Genomic DNA, 19469 nt, shown 5'->3' on the forward strand with positions numbered 1-19469 from the left:
ATATTGGACAAAATATTTAGCACCACGATTTTATTATTATTCAATAACATTTTTTTTTTCATTTTAACAATTTTAATGCTAGGAGCGAACCCAGTAGCTGGGTTCAAAGTGAACGTAGGCCCGCCAGTAAAAATTGGGCCTCTATGCTAATTTGTTTGGACCTTATGTGGGACCAATTAACGTTCCATCTCATATGTTTACCCAAGAATGCGTTATAATATTAGTTAGCAATTAAGAAATAACAAAGCCCATTAATGCTGACATTAACATTTGGGCGGGATAGGTTTTGAGTAGGTGACTATGCAAATGCAAATCATGCAGCGAATATAGATTTTTTTTTTCACTCTTAATTCACAACACAATTGGATCATTTTTTTTGTCATAATCTTTCAACTAAGTTAATAATTTTTTCTTAATCTTGATGAATTAAGTAATTGGATATTTTTTTTGTCATAATCTTTCAATTCATTGGGGAAAAAATACTGACTAATCTGAAATTTATTTCTGTGTATTATATCTATTTGGTTATTATTTCTGTGTGTACTAAATATAAGAACATACAAACTTATCCTTCTCATACTCTTTCCCAGCACCGTCTTATCGTCTTATTTCACACATCTTTATTTTATCCATGATACTATGCCAAAGATACCAAATTCGTGTTGCAACAACATGAGCAAATATTATACTAAGCAGCTATCGATTTTTCACATAACAAAATTCGATACATTGTATTGAATAAAGATAACAAAACTGATAAACAATTCAATTTACAATTTTCAACAGCTTTCAGTCTCACCTCCACAGCCACCGATCCGTTTGAGTTTATCAAAATGGAAATCATCCCCCGGCAACAGCTCAACTAAACCAACCAAACATTTTCAAGATTCCAAGCCTCTAATACCCAAGAAGGCTTTTAAAAAAGTGTACGCATGTTAGAGATACCCACATATCGAGCCACTATTTCTTTCTTCACTTCAATCGCTGCCACGTTTCTGTTTCTCACTTTTTACACCAAATGCAGTCCTCTAATCATTTCTAGCTCAACATGTCACATAATTTTCATCTGGGCAAGAAGGGTGCATGCCAAATTGCCAATTGCTAAGGCTCTCGCATCTGAACAATTATAAAAAAAAAACCTTATCTTTTCACCACATAAAATACTCTGTTCCAACAAAAAAAGTGAGGAACACAGAACCCGAACCATGGCAGCTAATGTTTGATTTTTCCCTCACTTTAATACCTTGTCAGGGCACACCGCGAGCTGCGGCAACTTGGTGGACGTGCCACATAAACTTTACTTTACTTTCTCGGAAAGTGTTTGTATAGTATAGTATCCTATGTACTAAGTCAGAACCCTGTGTCTATGTGCCCTGGTTAGTAACAAGAGTTGTTCCTCTGCCTGAACTTTAGCAAAGCAAGATGAGGACAAGGCAGCGTTTGTTAAGGGTCTAGAGGAACACGACCTTGAGATTATAGAGCTGCTATTTGATGTAGCAATAGAAGGACTTAGCTTGTTAGATGTGAAGTCCACGTTAACCGAGAAAAGTGAATACACTGGCCTATGGTCTGAGAATTTGGATTCTCCTCGCACATACCATAGCTGCTCCACGCCTTCACCTTTCCATAGTATTCGATCGCACCTTTTGTCCCAAAGAGAAACAAATTTACTTCAGTTGTCATAATTCATCAAGAAAACTTAACTAGAACATCAAAATATTAATATAGACTAAAATATTTATATTTTTTTCCTTGTCTTATATTATTTTGATTTCAGTCTATTCTTCTAATTTTAAAAAAGTTTCATTTAAATTTCTTAAAGTGTATCCGTTAGACCAAATTTGAATTTTCTATCGGTTTTTTGTACTAATGGTATTAATTTTGCCTGACGTGACAACTACCTATATATATAATGCAATCTCTCTCACAATATGTCATGTATTACCAAGTAGTGTAACAAACTGATAAGAGAACGAACTTAATTTAACATTAACATGCATACTTTAAAATATCAAAGAGAGACTTTTTAAACTTTAAAGATGAAACTGAAACTTAAAAAATAAGACAAGAAACAAAAGCATATTTTAACCATTGAGATGAGAAAAAAAAATATTATAATATCATTCAGAAGAAATTTGCCTGCATCTATGCATAGTAATTGGAAAAAAATAGTCGGTTTGATAACCTGACATCATTTAACTTTTAGTTTATTGTAGCAAATAAATGTTTGATGAAGATAGGAGTGTATTTGGGTGAAGATCTATGCGATTGGTCGATGATAAAGGGTGGAGGTTAAATTTGGTTTATATAATTATATTGAAAACGATGACGACCTGGATATTTAATCTCTGAAGGTGATGGTCCAATCATGTATGATATAAAATATACAGTGTTTCCCCGCGACCCATCATTAAGTGATTAACCATAGCAAATGATTTTACAGAATATTTGTTTAAATTAAAATCACTTGCTCATGGTTGACTAATTCAGCATTAAACAATGCACAGGAGCGAATATATCACGCACCACAGGCAAATCCTTTTCAAAGGCATACGCGACTAGTTTCATAAAGAAATGCAACTGGTAATACTATTACTGTAACGTACCAACCAATTAAGTAAAGATGCTTATTTATGCGTAACATGGTTTAAAATTATGTCCAAAAAAGTCACCTCAACTTGGCATCACTGAACGTCAGAGCATAGACAAAAACAGACGGCAATAATGCATATCGTGATATAATGACACTCCCATCGTGGATAAGAAATAAGTTTAGTTTTAATATGTGAAATCTTACCAAGCCGGAGTTCGTCGTTTTTCTTTGGACTTGTTAGTTTGGGCAACATACTGGTCAGAACCGAATAAGTATTTGTAAGTTGGAGCAAAATATATCTTCCCTTCCTTCCACTCTTTGAACACTCGACCAGCTCTCTGCTCTATCCTTAGCTGCCAAGTGGAATGATAATTGATAACAACATAATGGTAAGACAGAAGAAAAATTATTACATAATCAAAATTTTCAATTTATGATAAAGAATTAATAAAGCTTGATTAGAATATGCATGCTACTTTTGCGAAACACACACAAAAACAAATGGCTATGTATCTAATTACCTGGTCCTTCTCTAATAGTGCCTTCCAATCATTCTTCTTCAGTAGCTCAAGTGTATCATCGTAACCAGCAGTAAGCCGATAATTCAAATCCCCTAGCCAAATAATCTTACTGCAGATACCAAAAAAAATTCAAGGGACATTCAGCAACTAAGGGTAATTGATGGAAAATTATTAGATTCTATCACAAATTAGAAAGAAGGACCATACTCATGCTCTAATATGCTTTCAGGAGGGAGTGATTGACCAAGAGCTTTGAATGATTGTGAAAATTTAGTTTTCTTTAAGATTTCTGAGACGTCCAAATTTCTTCGCACCTCATCACCATCTTTCTCTCCGGAGGCCAAGTGGGTACAAACGAAGCAGAACGTTGTGTGGTACAATGTCATGCTAATTGAGATTGATCCCTGTTAATTAACCAACACAATAAAGTTATAAGCAATCACAATATCACATACATTAATTTAGCTAGTAGAAACTCTAGTACTCAAATTAATCTCATTGTAATAAAATTTTAGATAAATTTGCACATGTTTTATTTCAAGTTAAAATATTAATTGATTATAGATCTAGAATTATTTGAGTTGAAGTAAATTTAGGTAATTTTTGCATTAGTTCAAAAAATTTATATCAAATTTTATTACTAACTTACTTTTATACTAAAAATATTCAAACATAAATCATATTATTTCAAAGATGAGTTTGGTCGATGTTGATTGAAATACAAATGTAAGCAAATTAGAGGAACCAACCTTATTTCCAAGATAGCCCATGATGCCTCTACCAACACAAGACACCTTTAAATTGCTGACATGCTTGTAAAGATCCGCACGTACCCACAAGCACAAGAAGATACCCACCATTTGTTTACTTGCTGCTAGGCAATAATAGAGCTGTTGTTCATGTTCACTTGGACTGCATGTAGGAGAATTTTCTCCACTGGAGGAGCTTGTGTTAGAGTTCAAGGCTTGATGAATAAGGTTCAACCACGTCGATGCTGGTCCACTATCCTCTGGTCCAAGCACGTTCCCTGCGTTTAGAGGTATAATTTCTTGGAACCTAAGGTGCAATGCAACAAAAACAAAATCATTAGTGTATTTCATTATTTTACCTTCAAAAGAAAGAATTTAAATTTATTTTCACATGGACATTATTTCAATTCCCTAGAAGGATTAGCGGCAAAATTGTGAACTTAGCTCGGCCATGATTTGATAATGAGGTCCAAAAGCTAAAATGCAAATGCACTTTATGATGAGCTGTGTTCAAGGTTTCTTGTACCAGCCCAACACTAATTACATGCAAAAGTGCTGGTAGCAGTAAAAGACTAAAAGGTATACAAATAAGGATTTAAATAATTATATGTACAATTGATTAAAAAAATGATAATTAAAATTTAAATAACTATGTACAATTATAACATTAATCATGTTTGTAATACAGTTATACAATAATAATATTGTAAAAACAACCAAATTAATCTTATATTTTTTAATTAATTAGTTTGTATTAATAAAACTATCAAACAAATATACTCTATAATATTTTTATTTTACCCTTTAAAATTAAATAATCTAAATTCATAAAAGCAGAGCTCTTTTGAGCTATAGCCTAGCCTCTGAGCCCTGGCCCTGGCCTCTGGTGTGTAGAGACTTCCAGTCACCATAACCAATAATAAAAGAATTACAGTTGTGAAAACTCACAACGTAATTATGAGTACAAAGCCTGTGTACTCGTTGAAATTAAAAACGCTTCCTTGAAGGGAGAAATAAAGTACCTACTAGTTGAAATTAATGGGCACATCAAATAATAAGAAACAACACAGAACACAAGTTGTATAAATTCGAAACTGGGATTGGTAATAACAAGAAAGAATAAGCTTACGATAAAACAATATACCCAATGACATAGATATCAGCTGGTGAAGGCAACATCAACCAATTCCTCAAGTTCAATCCCTCGTTCGGAGACTTTCCTCCAACATTCCACGTCCCCACGAACATCCTACACACCACGCCCTCCATCATCATCTTTCCAAGTAAACCAAATTTATAACCAAAATTTTAACAAAAAGTAATACTATATAGAACAATAATTTTAGCTTTCGGCAGATCATAACACAGCATCATATTTATACTTCAAATCAGGTATGATGGGTGTGTTTACCTAAGGTTGAGCGTGTCAGTGTCATTGACAGGTGGCGCCTCCATCACTGATGCAGAATGTTTCAATTCATTTGTGGAGTCCATCAGCCACCCCTCTTTGAAAATAAAAATCCCAAACACCAAAAATCAATACTTAAAGCAGGCAGAACAGAATAGATAATTAATAAATAAATAAACAGTGATTTTTTTTTCAAAAAACAAAAGATCCTATATCAAACCTAAAACCGTGTGGTTTTGCAATTTTGAAAATAAAATCCCAAAAAACAAAATCAATACTTAAAGAAGGCAGAACAGAATAGATAATTAATTAATAAATAAATAAACAGTGATTTTTTTTTCTTTCCAAAAACAAAAGATACTACATCAAACCTAAAACCTTGTGGTTTTGCAATTGCAGGCTTAATCATAGGCCAATTTGATTTCCAGAAAATAAGCCATCCACGTGGAGATTCAATTGGAAACCTCTCAGATGGGACCCAAGGACCCTGGAAACAAATTTCGTGTACCCTAAATCAAAGTCACTTCCTTTTGTTCCATCACCATGTCTAATCACACTACACTAACCCATCATACCCATGTACCACCAATCTGTCCCTCAAATTACCCGAGGCAGACACGTTTTCACCCCAAAAAAGCAAATCAAAACTATAGTGGAAAAAAAAAACTAAAACTGAATTTTACCTGGTAAAGAGTAATCTGAGTGAAAGTTATCATCGTTGCTCCTAATATTGAGCCACTTTCTTACATTAAATTTTGGCCACGAAGACTGTAACCCAAAAATGAAAAGAAAAATTGGGGTCAGGGAGATAATAAAGAACTTGTATGGCCAAAAGTGGAAGATAGCAAGGACATTTATGTTTCATACCTTGGATATCTTCTTCTTCAACTCTGTTCTCATTGTTCTTCTCCAACTGAACCAAAATAAGACAAGAACAAATGATAAAAAATTACAAAATGGCATGGGAACGCGGGTGCCGGAGGTTTAATAGCAACAGCTCAGATTATCCAAATCCATGTGGGAATTTTTTATAATTAAGGTTAGAAATTTCGTTTAAGTTATCAAGGGAGAAAAAACAACAAAATGGGTCTAGACACACTAGATATTTATTTTTTTTCCTTTCTTGTACGAGAAAACTAAGTTTATTGTTTGAAATTGAAATAATGTGTTAATAAACTAGTTTTGAATAGTTTTCAACGGCCAATATTTAAGACCCAGTTGCAGGGAGAACGGAGACAGCTCCTGAGTACTAAAAATATTGGGAAAAAAAACGAAAATTGGGCTTATAGAATATACCAAAAGAGAAAGGAAGAAAGAGGTTAGAAAAACGGTTAGGTGCATCTTCTTCTTCTGTTCTGAGGAATATCCTTTTACAAGCTCCAGTTTTGCGCTTTACAGATAAGAAAAAAAAGTGAGCGGATGAACCAAAAAAAAAAAAAAATGCACACAAACTGGGGTGTGATCACATTCAACGTTCGTTCAAAAAGCGAAAGTTGTGACTTTTTTTTTCAAGGCAAAATCTGAACACAAACTGGGGTTGTGTCTACATCCCAAACTAGAAAGATTGAAAAAAGAAAATGGCGTGTGCGAATGGATGGAAACGCATCAATCTTAATAGCTGGACCCAGAATCAGGGTGGTGAAAACGAAATGAGGGACACCAAATCCGAAGGCTTTTTCGAAAACGCGGAAAGAACAAAAAACAAAACAGAAAGAAAAAAAAAAGTACAGCAGAGATAGAAGCAGGACAAGAGCATAGAACAAAGGAGAAAGTGGAACATTACAGTGAAGTGGGTCAACGGCATTGCTTATTGTTGTGGAATAGTGTGTAAGAGATAATTAGCGAGTAAAAGATGAAAGACTAAAATGATGAAAAAAACACTTACGAGAATTGACAAATGTGGGGGGTGTGGTGTGGGGTTACGGTTTCAGTTTCAGTGAAAATGATTCGGAAGAAGAGAGTGGATATATGAAAGAGACTGTTTAGTGTTTATAATCCCGGGTTTGATGCTTCTTAGTTCTTCTCCTTTCGTTAATGATGTGAAGAGAGGTAACACAAACAAACATAAAAGTGTATATATGATATGTCGCAGTGACCTGTAGCAGTGTAGCTTCTAGCCTGTTTGCCTTTATTGGTTTGTAGGGAAGGCAAGGTGGAAACACTGGGAAAGAAACGCAGATGATGTTTTGTTTGGGGGGCTTTTTTCGGAATGGGGATATTTGATTTTATAAAAAAAAAGAAAAGAGGAATGAGTCTCTTGGCCTATCCAATTTATCGGTAAATATTTTTAACATATATCATATGAGAGGAGGAAGAAATCTTTTGAGATTTAAAGGATTAAATTTGTATAATACAATTATATATCAAATGTTAAGATTTAATTTCAAGTGTATCATTTTATACTTTTAATTTTATTTTTTTTCTTCTAAAAATAAGATATTTTTATACTTGAATTCAAAGAAAATAGAGTATCCATTGAGGGGTAATTTCTCTCGCCACCAATGTTGTTATATTCACTTATAGTCAGAAGTCAAACCTTATCATGTGCTTAAAAGACTCAAATTATTAATCACTTGTGGAATACTTTTTGGGTAATGTTAAATATATTTTATCTTTTTTTTAATTGAAAAATATATTTTATCTTCACAATTTAAATATGTTCCTAGCATGCATTTATATATTATTTTATACTTTTAATTTTAAATATTTTTTATTTTCAAGATTCAAGTATGCTCCTAACATACATTGATATATCACTTTATACTTTTAACATCCACAAGATAATTTAATTTAACTTTTTATCTCCATCAATCTATCATTTACACATGTTTAGTTTTACCTTGCATGTGAATATTTTGTAAAGAAATTATCAATAATTAAAAATAACAATATAACACAACATAAATTATTTATCATAAATTAAAAATATAATTTATATGTTAAAAAATATTTATTTATTATATATTTTAATTAGAGTTTAATAGTCATATGTAATAACAATCTAATATAACTTTAACTATCTATAAGTAAAAAATCACTATTGTCCTGACTTTTAAGATAATGAGAAAAGAAGGCAATGCATATTGAAATAAATTTACACAATTATCTTGTCATAATTTATCATATAAGATAAATTCGTTAATTATTAAAATGAGTAAATAACTATTTTAAAAGTTATACAACATAATTTTTTTATTGAATGATAATATAAAACTCTCAATGCATAATCATTAAACTATAAGATAATTATTATGAAAATCAATAAATTTATTATACATGATAATCTAGATTGAATGATGATGTAACTATTTTACAATGTCAAAACATTATTTATTTTCTCTTTTAATTATAATATAATTTATATATTTAGAAACATTTATTCTATCTAATACATACATAGGCTAAAAAACTAGTTTAAAAACTGAAAATATCAATCAATTTAGATTTTTTTATAGGAGATTTTTGTTTCAAACAATCTTTTTACATTTTCAGAAATATAAAAGGGAGAATGTTTATTCTCATTTAAGAAATTATTAAAAATATTCTTAGATATATATTTTTATTATCATTATGACTTTTATTTTTTTTAAAATTTAAAAATATTTCTAAAAATATTAAAAATTAACTAAACGTATTTTTAGATATACCTAAAGAAAACATTCTTTTGCAATATTTTTAATAATGTGATTAGCTTGAAACAAATAGCCCAATGTTAAAACATTAGAATGGGGAGAATAATTTTCAGTCTGGTCCCCAAAGAGCTTTGAAGTTTGAAGAGACTGGAGGCAAAAGACGGTGTTCCAACTTCCAAGCTCTTATTAGGCATAAACCCGCACACCAAAAGTCGTCGATGAATCCCTTTTTCATTATCCTCAGCGCAGTAGCCACTAAAATCTCGCCACTTCCAACAACTTCACTTCATTAATCCACTCCTTATGTCCAATTTAACTGCTTCATAGCTACGTAACATTTTCATAGTAACGTGGATTTGAGAAGGGGGAAGGGAAGTATTTTAGCTAGGTATAGATATATACAATATGGTTTATCGTTTTATACCTTTTTATATAAAAGGGAATTTTGCAGTAAGTATTTTGTAAACGCTTTTTAATCTTCAACTTAAACTTGCATATAACAAAAAATTAGAAAGGAAATTTTGTACAATTACCAATTTGGTGAGTTTACTAAAATGTTAATTAATTTTGGTATTATCTATTTGAATACAAGTCATAAGTGCTTTAAAGTATTTCTTTACTGAAAATAAGATTTTTTTTAGAAAAATTATCTAAAATACTTTTAGTTTTATATCCAAACAAATTCCGATGAAAATGTTTGAGAAATCCAAATTAAGTCATGTGTTTTTTATTGTTTTACTCATGACCATTTTCCATTCTTCTGGAGCTGGGAATTGAAATACATAGTCAAATTGGTTAAGAGTTCTGCAAAGGGATCTGAACCCCGTACACAAAGTGGGTACTCTAATTGACTCAACGCCTACTGAAGGTTTACATATTCTCCATTCAAATTGCTGACCACAGTAGTGTGCTTAGCTTAAAATATTATATAGAAGATGGAATTTTATATTTGGTTTAACTGTCGAAGCTTTCAAGTTTGAACTAATTCTTCTTATCGTTTTGGTTAAGTGCTATTTTGGTGCTGTATTTGCATTGCATCATCCAAATTCCAAAGTCACGTTTCGGAGGTCTAAATTGGATGTTGCAGGAAATCTTAGATGAACGTTTCAAACGAAAAAAAAAATGGTGTTAAACATAATTTTCTCTATAATTTTGCATTAAGTTGACATTTTATTTCAAGTTTTATAACTCATTTAATTTTAAGATAAAATTTCAAAACGTAAATTACTTTATTTAAAAATTAGTTTTAATAAGTAAAGATAATCCACAATCAATTTCAAGAATTCTCTTTCCAATACTGTAATGCTCTATTTGTTTCAGATGAAAGAAAATAAAAAAGGAAAACAAATTAAAATTTGAATCAGAGAAAAAATGAAAGGAAAGAAAAGAAATTGCATATATGATTTTTTTTTCTCTTCATTGAAATAAAAATATATTGTTATTTATATATTTTTTCTTTTCTCCCATCATAAAATTTTTGGCTAAAGATTTCCGGTGCAAGTGAAAATAAGGTTTTGCTTTTGTTCTCTGGTTAAACCAGAAGAAATGTGAATTAATAACTTTCTTAGTGAAGTTTTTGCTATGATTTTTTTTCATCTTTAAGAATTAAAGATAAATATTAGAGGATTTATAACAATTCAAATATTTTGGTGATCAACTAATTGACTTAAATTTTCTTGATTTTTGTTATGATTTGCTAGGGAAAAATGTGATACATTTGATTAGGCGATAACAAATAATTAAACATTTTCAGTTTAGGCTATTAATTACTTTTCTCTTCAGTAAAAAAAAAGTGTAGAACCAAACTGCGACTAATTAAAATATGTTGTTTTTTACTTTTCAAAACCGGTTATATGTCAAAAAAAAAAAAATCCCACATTGAATTGCATTATAAAGTGGACAATCAATATTAAGTAATAGGAATGGTTGATGCAAGAGTGATAATGTATGAAATAAATTGTAATGAAAAGAAAATATATTCATCTTAAATACATTCATTACTTTCAACAAAAAATAGTTAGAACTCTTAAGTGAAACTACTTCGTGTCATGATAAAAAAACAAAACAAAAAATAGAGTATTAGGCTATTAGCCATCGAACCCTGGTTGGTTCAGTGTAGCCATCTAGGAATCTAAATGTGATTTATATGGACTGATATAAATGCATGGACTCACTTAGGTGTCAACTCATAGAAGAGTAAAAGGTCGTTTTCATCCTTAGAAGAAATAGGGGCAGTCATAGTTCTAAAAAATTTCAAGGTCTTCATCATCTAATTAATAGATAAAAAAACAAAAATTAATTCTAAGTAGAACTGTATTTGATATCCTCAAATAATGTTTCGGTTGATCTCACTAAAAGTTGTTAGAGAAGTTTTTTTTTTTTTTTTTGTTAAACTGCATATTTATTTTCTTTATTTTTATAAAAATTTCAATTTTGATCCTTTAGCTAGCTTGTAGTTCGGATATTTGATTTTTCTACTTTTGTAAAATTTGTAATCTTAATTACACCGTTAATTGAGTTGCAGTTTTCTAAAAATAAGAGGAACAACTATGTAGTTTAATATTTTTTTTATTATAAAAATTAGTAATTAATAAAGTAAGTAATTATTACACACTAATATTAGTGTGACTTAAAGAATATTTAATTATCGATGATATTTAAAATCATGTATATATTTAAATTAAATTTTCCTTATAATTGTAGGTGATTAATTTTATAATATAATACTTACATATGATTTTTAATTTGAACAATGCGAGTATTATTTTATTTAACAATTTATTTTACTAGTTAACTCATGCTTCTAAAATGTCTTATAATTATTTGCTTTGAAAGATTGATTTTATACATGTTTATGAACATATAGTCAAATTAAATTTTAACATTCAAACATTAATATTAGAATTTTTATTTTTATTATTAAAAATATTGTTTTACATGATCTCATAACTCATATATTGTGTGTGAAAGTATTTTTATATACTTACTAAACTTTAACATATAAATTAAAGATATACTCATAATTAAATATAAAAATTAAATTATTTAAATATTTAATTATACACACACATATGTAGGTCACGAGTTAATGTAAAACTATAATATTTTTTATAAAATAAATAAAATTACTAATATTTAAATATTAAAATTTAATTTGACTATATTTTCATAAATATGTAGATTTACTTAGCTATCAATGTTTAAAAGCAATTAATTACAAGACGTGCAGTTCACAGAAGCATAAACAGCTATAAAATTAACAGATTGTTATATAATATCATAGTTCCATTGCTTAAATTGAAAATCGTCTGTGAGTATTATATCATAAAATTAATCACCTAAAATTATAAGAAAAATGAAGTTTAAATATATACATGACTTTAGATATCACCAATAATTAAAATATATGAAAATAATATATATATATATATATATATATATATATATATATATATATGTCTGGTATTTAGATAAATTCTAATCAACCTAGCTAATTTATATAATACATAATTTTTTTTATTTTCTGTATTTGTTGCATACGTTAAAATACATTAACAATATGCATTATTAATTAATTTTAATTAGTTTTTTTTACAGTGTTAATTTTAATTAGTTAAAAACTAAACATTAAATGAGTGTTTATCTTAAATATAATAATTTTTTTATACTTCCATAACATATAGACCTGATATAGTATAAAATAAAACATTATTGATAAACTTTGTCAATATTGTAGGAGTAAAAATCGAATTATATTTATAAAAAAAAGTTTGATGATCATGTTATAATTAACTCTCATGTTGAAGTAAGAAATGAAATATTAATTTCAAAACAATCAATAACTATAAATTATTTTATTAATCATGTTACAATTATTAATTAATACTCTTGTTATACTTTAAAAAATTATATTTATTTCTATATAAATTGCTTCTTGTTACAAATATTTCTTTTACAATGATGTATTTTTAAGTTGCACCATCCTCATCCAAGTTCTTATGCTGAAGGATTTTCATTGATTATTAATTTGATTTTAAAATACAACTTTAAACACATTGTTAATCACTGAACACTTATTTAAACATAAAACATATTTTGTCTTCTGACTCACGGATCAACAAGCTATCACGGCAACGTCTCCAACAATTAATCAAACGATAGGCCGCTTATAAATTCAGCACGAAAATTAAGGATCGTTTGATTTTACTATATTTTGTTTTCATTTTTACTTAAAATAAAAATTAGTGATAGAAATATGTTTAGTTGGATTTTTGAAAATATTTATTCGAACGAATCAAAAACTGAAAACAACAAAATCTCATTTTCAGTTGAAATCAAGAATCTCATGTTGGATAAAATAAAACATGATGACAAGAAATTTAATTTTAAATATATTTCCTTTTAAGAAAGATGAAGTTTTAGTGTTTCTATTTCTTGAAAATAGAAAACAAGAAGTCAAACTTTTTCAGAATTTTAATCTTTGAAAATAATTTTCAGAAAATAAAAACAGAAAATAGAAATATAAACCAATTCATTCTTTGACAACTGTTTTCATTTTTAACAGATTAAAATTCTAAAAACATGTTTAATTTGACTTTTTGTTTTATGCTTTCAAGCAATACAAATATTGAAAATGTGTTTTCAAAATAAAATTTATTTTTAGATTTACTTAAAATTATATTCTTTATCACCGTATTTTCATTCTATCCAAAATGAGATTGTGGTTTCAATTGAAAATGATATTTTATTGTTTTCAGCTTTTGATTCGTTTGAAGAATATTTTCACGGAAAATAAATAAAAATCCAATCAAACATATTTTTTATCATAATTTGTCCATTTTCAGTAGAAATGAAAAAGAGAACAACAAAACCAATAACCCTCTAATTAATCCTAATCGTTTTTATGGGGAACTTTTTTGACATACACATTACGAATTTGACTTTTTGACTAAAAAAGATGGAAATTAAATTAATAGATTGCCATATCATGGCCGGTTCATCGTATAGATGAGATTTGCCAAATTTGTTATTCCGTCGAGCCAGTAAAGAGAAAAGAGGGCAATATAAATAATTAACTGCCTAAGAATTTGGATACACAATGTGACGCAAGATAAGTGTCTCTTGTGGGGCTACAAGCTGCTGACTAGTTCAAATTCATGTTATACTTATAGGGCTAGTTTGCTTTTATTTATCCTATTCACTTTATAAAGGAGATTAAGCTTATCAATTTATTTTTTTTGAAAAAATTGAAATTTTAAGAGAGAATAAATAATGCTAGCTTTTCATTTTTTAAATACAAATATTTTAAGAGTGAAGAAAAAGATAGGGAATATAGAAGATAAAAGATTATAATAGATAGCATTGTGAATAGAAGGAAAGAAATAAAAGTTTATAAAAGATCATATATAAAGGGAGTTAACTTATTATATATAATTTAATGTTTATTTTTAAAACTTAAATAATAAGTTTGGAAAATAGAATTAAAAGTAAACAAGGTAAATTAAGGAATGTGAATAAACATATTAAAGAGCCATATATTCTGATTAAATTCATTGCATAAATTGAGACTGCTTCCGACATTACCACGGGAAGATGTGGACTGTGGAACTTCCATGAATGCGATGTATAGAAAATTAGAGAGGGCTGCTACACAGGACAACAAACACCATATTGTCCAAATCATATTCACTTGCCCATGAATGTAATCATAATGATCCTAAACCAGATGCTTGATTAATTAATATAGTTTAGTTAGAGTGAGGTTAGATATATAGCACCAAATTAATACTATATTGGATTAAGCAGGCTTTATTGGGTCCATCGATTCTTGTTACCAAGCACTTTCTAAATTTCCTTACTTGAAGAAATTTTATGAATGAAAAAGGGTAGATGAAAAGTTCGGTTGGCTCTAGCTACTTTCACAAAATGTATATTAAGAAAAAGGATTGTAATATCATATCAGCATGTACGTAGCCCTAGAAATTAGTTAAGTATCGACATGATTAATAAGGGGTTAAACTGGTCTCAAAATAATCTGGATATGTAGCCAAATTCATTCATAGATTTCCTGGCAAAGTGTTTCCATACTAGTACTTACTAAACAAGAATAGAATTTTTGTATATTATATTTGTGCTTTGCCCGACACAATTAAATTTTAAAAAATTGAAAAGAGAGAATACTTTCAAATTTAACAAAAAAATATTTTAAAATATATGATAAAGTTAATTACATTTGTTTTGAGAAAATAATTAAATAATTTATAAATAGATATAAGTTATATAAGGTAAACCGTAAAAGTGTTAATAATCATAACCAAATGAATGCAAATTTATAATTATTAATTACTTTACAATGATTATTTCGTATAAAAAATTATTATAAAATCTTTAAAACTCCTATTACAAATAAAATTAAAAAACTTTCCTTTTATCATAAAAAAAATTTTAACAATTTTTTTTAATATTTTGTTCATGAAATGTAAAAGTTATTCAAACAAAAAAAATATGTTTTATTGAAAAATTTGTCTGCTTTATTTAAAAAAAAATATTTAATATAATTTTGAATTAATTACAAATATTTAACAGAACGAATTTAATGCTCTTTAATTTATGCACCAAAGACATAAGATAAAAATATATTAATGAGATTCTCTCCTTACATGTTCATTTAAATTTCCAAAAATTAAAATACACTTTTTTTTTGTTATCATAACATTAGTATAAAGTATTACTAGCTTTGATTGACTAATTTTTATTGAAAAATTTGATTAACTATTTCATATTTCAATTACGCTTTTTTCATTTATAAAACTTAAATTTAAAATTTTGTTTTGGGAAACTGTACTTAGTATCAGTGGGTTGATTCATACACATGGACAAATATACTTGTTAGTATAAGTGGGGGTCCCCTGATTTTTTCTTATTTAAATTTTTTACCCTATACAAATATAAACTTATGATTTTTTGGTGTAGTAAGCAAGTTATAGGTGGTTTTGTATTATTTTCCATGTACAAATTCACTGCAGATCTGGTTGACGACTGATATCACAAAAATTATGCTTTCTTATACGACTTATTTATTATGAAATCATATATTTAAATATGATTTATCCATTTTTGTAATTGTATTATAAAAATACTCATTATAGTAATTTTTTTAAAATTTTACCCATTTCCGTAATTAACCCGAGTATTTCCTCTGTGGTATTTCATGAATTCAACTCTACTTTGCTACGGATTCACTCGCCAACAAATGAAACACATACTGTATTTCCCTTGTGGTATTTCATGACTTCAACCTTGTCCGTTCTGCTATAAAATTTTATTTTTTCATATTCTAACTCTACTCTATTACGGCTGCATACACAACCATTAAGTGTGTGTTTGCGAAATAGTTCATTCCAACGCAACTAGCGTTCAAATAAAAGCTTCTCTCACATTGTTTTTACGTTTTTGTCTCAAAATGCATATAAAATGTCTGTTGAACGTGGTTCAAACGGCTATTCAAACAGAGCCTAAGATGAAAATTCTTGACGCTGATATAATCCGTTTCGGTGTGTGTGCATATATGTGAGGGATTGATTGAAATTTACTACCTCACACACTCTCATCTTTTACTTTTACGTGATACACATTTAAACACTAAACTCTGCTCAGTATATATCCAAATGATGTTCCAGAAGGGCAGAATCATATCATCATGATCTGAAAATATATTCTGTTTAAGTGTTTTTATCTTTCTATTTTGAGGAAAGTGTTTAATTTTGATGTTGAATTCACTCTGAAGTCAGAAAATTACATCTTAATTTGTTATTACGTGTGAATAAAAGTGCTGAGACCACTCTAGATAAATTAGATCAAATTTAATGGGGTCAAAAAGTTTAGTGGTAAAGGGAAAAGGACTGATGGCTTAATTATTGAAATTATTGTTGTTTTATAGAAGAAGAAAAAAGAGTATTTAACATCGTTTGAAGTATACATATGCTCTTAGGGAGTGGAATATTAGAATATTGAGATAAACAAATTGTAAATATAATGGATAACGTAATGAAAAAGAAGAAGAAAGAAAGATGTAAAGTACATAAAATAGGATGTGAAAAATCCAATTTACTATTTAAGTGGTCCTATAAGAACAGCAATACTACATATAAATAATATATTTATCTTTTTTTTAAAACCATATACCTAAACCAATAGTTTAAATTATTTGTCAAACTTACATCCATGGCTTCAAAATGACGTAACATATGTATGCCTACATCAATGAGCATTCTTTGGCACGTGGAATTAAATGAAACAGACCCAAAGCAATTTGATTTCTTTGCATCTGGTCACCACAAAGCAAGTGGAGAGGGAAGAACAAAATATATATGATATATCAATAACACTAGCAAGGATTCTTTGGATTACCTCAGCGACAGTGAAATGTTTATTATCTTAATTAATTTTCCTAAGCACTATGCTGAGCACTATTACTAACCACTAAGTACAAATTTATACAATTTCCTCTGCAGAAATCGCCAGCTATGACGTTAGTGGATAGTTGTTTGCTTTCTAACTTCCCCGGGCTTTTTCACTGGAATTAAAGTAGTATCCAAAATGGACAATAACAACGTGATTCACGTCGAATCTCTGCGTGTAGTTACTTGTGATCATACTGGTAGGGAATTATGAAATAATTAATTGGCTAGCGAATAATAATATTTCTCTCTAGCTATATGTAATGTTTGTCTGGTATCTCATGCAGTAGTTGATCTTTCTCACAGCACACCATATCAATTGATGGTCCAAATTAAGAAAATTGCTACAAGTAATTAATTAAAACCACTCCGGAAAAAGAAATATATAACGATGCATTAATATTGCTGTAAACTATTATTCCTAACTAATGAGTTTGATGATTTCTTAAATGTGGATTGGTTTAGATTGTTCCAGAATCCAGAGAACTTGGATGGTTTGCCAGTTTTGAGCGCCATTACTTATACTTTTATTATTATAGAACTGTGATATATATGTCATTGCTTAGCTTTCATAAGATATTCAATTATACTATTATCGGACATGATATCCAAATTAGTCATTTCAGACGAGAGTAAAACAAGTTTAGATAAATAGACATCATATATTTATATACAGCTAGCTAGGAGTTGTAAAGGTTGACTATAACAATTTTGACTCTCGGAATTATATATCACGTGCTCCGCATTGTACGTACTCATGATTGAGAATCTATAATATATATCAACAGCATAATCAACCAGTTTTTCCTTCTTCTTCTTTTTTCCTTGTTATTATTAGAAACAACTTGACTCAATTATTTGGGGAAATGCCATTGGTATATATGGTCAACCATGATTAAAATAGTTCTTCATTGAATTTCCTTGCGAAATACCTCATGTATGAGGTGATGAAGAGTATAGTTTGCATGTCGTGTCTTACAGTTCAAAATCATGTGGTCTCATACAAAAGGAGATCGATCGACGTGCATTTTTTGTTTCATATAAGAATCGGTATTGATAAAAGAGACGCTGCTATATAATATCTAAAGCTCTAAGCCACCACATAAACTCAAATAGTTTAGATTTCTCATTACCTTGCATATACCTTACAGCTTATACGAGCTTAATTAATTTAAGAATCTCACACGGCCAATAAATTTCCAGCTAATACGAGCTTAATTATACCCTAAGGCTTTCCATAATTATACCAAAGTTGCGAGTAATTAATTTAAGACTGTTGTTAATCAGTCTTCTTATAACATTAGTTAAAGAACTAAAAGAAAAAAAATATTTTTTCGTGTAAATCACAAAAAAGAGTAAAAAAAAGTCATAAATATCACAATTTTACGTATCTCAATAATATTTTTTTAGTTTCTTAATCAATACTCTAATAATATTTATTAATATTTTCTTAACTTAATCCAAGAATTCACTATATTTATATATGAGTTTAATTAATTTTCATTTCATTTTTTTCCGTAAAAATTAAAAACGATACCCAAAAGACTTACAATACTCAAATAAATTAATTCTCACTTCATTATGGGCTTTGCTCACCACTAATCATTAACCAAGAACTTACATTTCATTTTCTAAGTGACACGTAAAGGTTAATTTGCCTTCATTATTAGTGGTGAATCCACATAATATATATTAAAAAAATTTATTGTTATAACTTTTGCAAAGATAAATCAATTAACTTAACAGTTAAATAATTATATAACAAACTTAAAAATATACATTTAATAAAAAAATATAATTGAATTCATAATATTTTAACTTTAATTTAAAAAAATTAAAAACTTAATATATAATTTATTTAAAATATATAAGTAGAGTAAAAATATAAAAAAATATATAATAAATGATCGATGGGTATTTAAATTTTAAACTCGTGACTTTTATATTCGTATTCATTCCGCTTTTGCCACTTGATGCAGTCTCCCTCACTCCCTCTATTCATTCTCAGGGTAGCGTCGTCTTTGGTATAACAAGCAATAATTGGACTTTCAATCCATACGTAGTATGTCTTCTAGTTCTAGTAATATTCCATTATGCAAATTCGGAA

At 28.7% G+C, this 19469-nt stretch overlaps 1 protein-coding gene across 4 annotated transcripts; it reads right to left on the reverse strand.

The window, feature by feature from the left end:
- Window positions 1-597: 597 nt before the first annotated feature.
- LOC100795297 (type I inositol polyphosphate 5-phosphatase 8) lies at window positions 598-7397 on the reverse strand. 4 transcript variants are annotated; one of them, XM_014762966.3, is made up of 10 exons: window positions 7157-7397; window positions 6139-6184; window positions 5955-6039; window positions 5275-5368; window positions 4993-5112; window positions 3864-4170; window positions 3322-3518; window positions 3115-3223; window positions 2798-2946; window positions 598-1643 (listed from the first exon to the last, which is right to left on the reverse strand). In XM_014762966.3, exons 2-10 carry the CDS (start codon window positions 6169-6171, stop codon window positions 1346-1348), a joined length of 1392 nt encoding a protein of 463 aa, XP_014618452.1. In that variant the 5' UTR covers window positions 6172-6184; window positions 7157-7397; the 3' UTR covers window positions 598-1345. The 4 variants fall into 4 exon arrangements, with proteins under 4 accessions (XP_014618452.1, XP_040862258.1, XP_014618451.1 ...); XM_041006324.1 differs by lacking the exon at window positions 7157-7397 and adding an exon at window positions 6568-7019; XM_014762965.3 differs by lacking the exon at window positions 7157-7397 and having other exon boundaries at window positions 6139-7019.
- Between the last annotated feature and the right edge of the window lie 12072 nt (window positions 7398-19469).

This window comes from Glycine max, chromosome 10, assembly GCF_000004515.6.
Source record: "Glycine max cultivar Williams 82 chromosome 10, Glycine_max_v4.0, whole genome shotgun sequence".
NCBI classification, from domain to species: domain Eukaryota; kingdom Viridiplantae; phylum Streptophyta; class Magnoliopsida; order Fabales; family Fabaceae; genus Glycine; species Glycine max.

Excerpts from the sequence above, each read along its gene's own strand:
- LOC100795297 (XM_014762965.3), bottom strand. The coding sequence starts at position 6,234 with ATGCCATTTTGTAATTTTTTATCATTTGTTCTTGTCTTATTTTGGTTC. Across the intron at positions 4,171-4,992 it reads ATTGGGTATATTGTTTTATC|GTTCCAAGAAATTATACCTC; the intron begins GTAAGCTTATTC and ends ATTGCACCTTAG. Across the intron at positions 2,947-3,114 it reads CACTATTAGAGAAGGACCAG|CTAAGGATAGAGCAGAGAGC; the intron begins GTAATTAGATAC and ends TCCACTTGGCAG.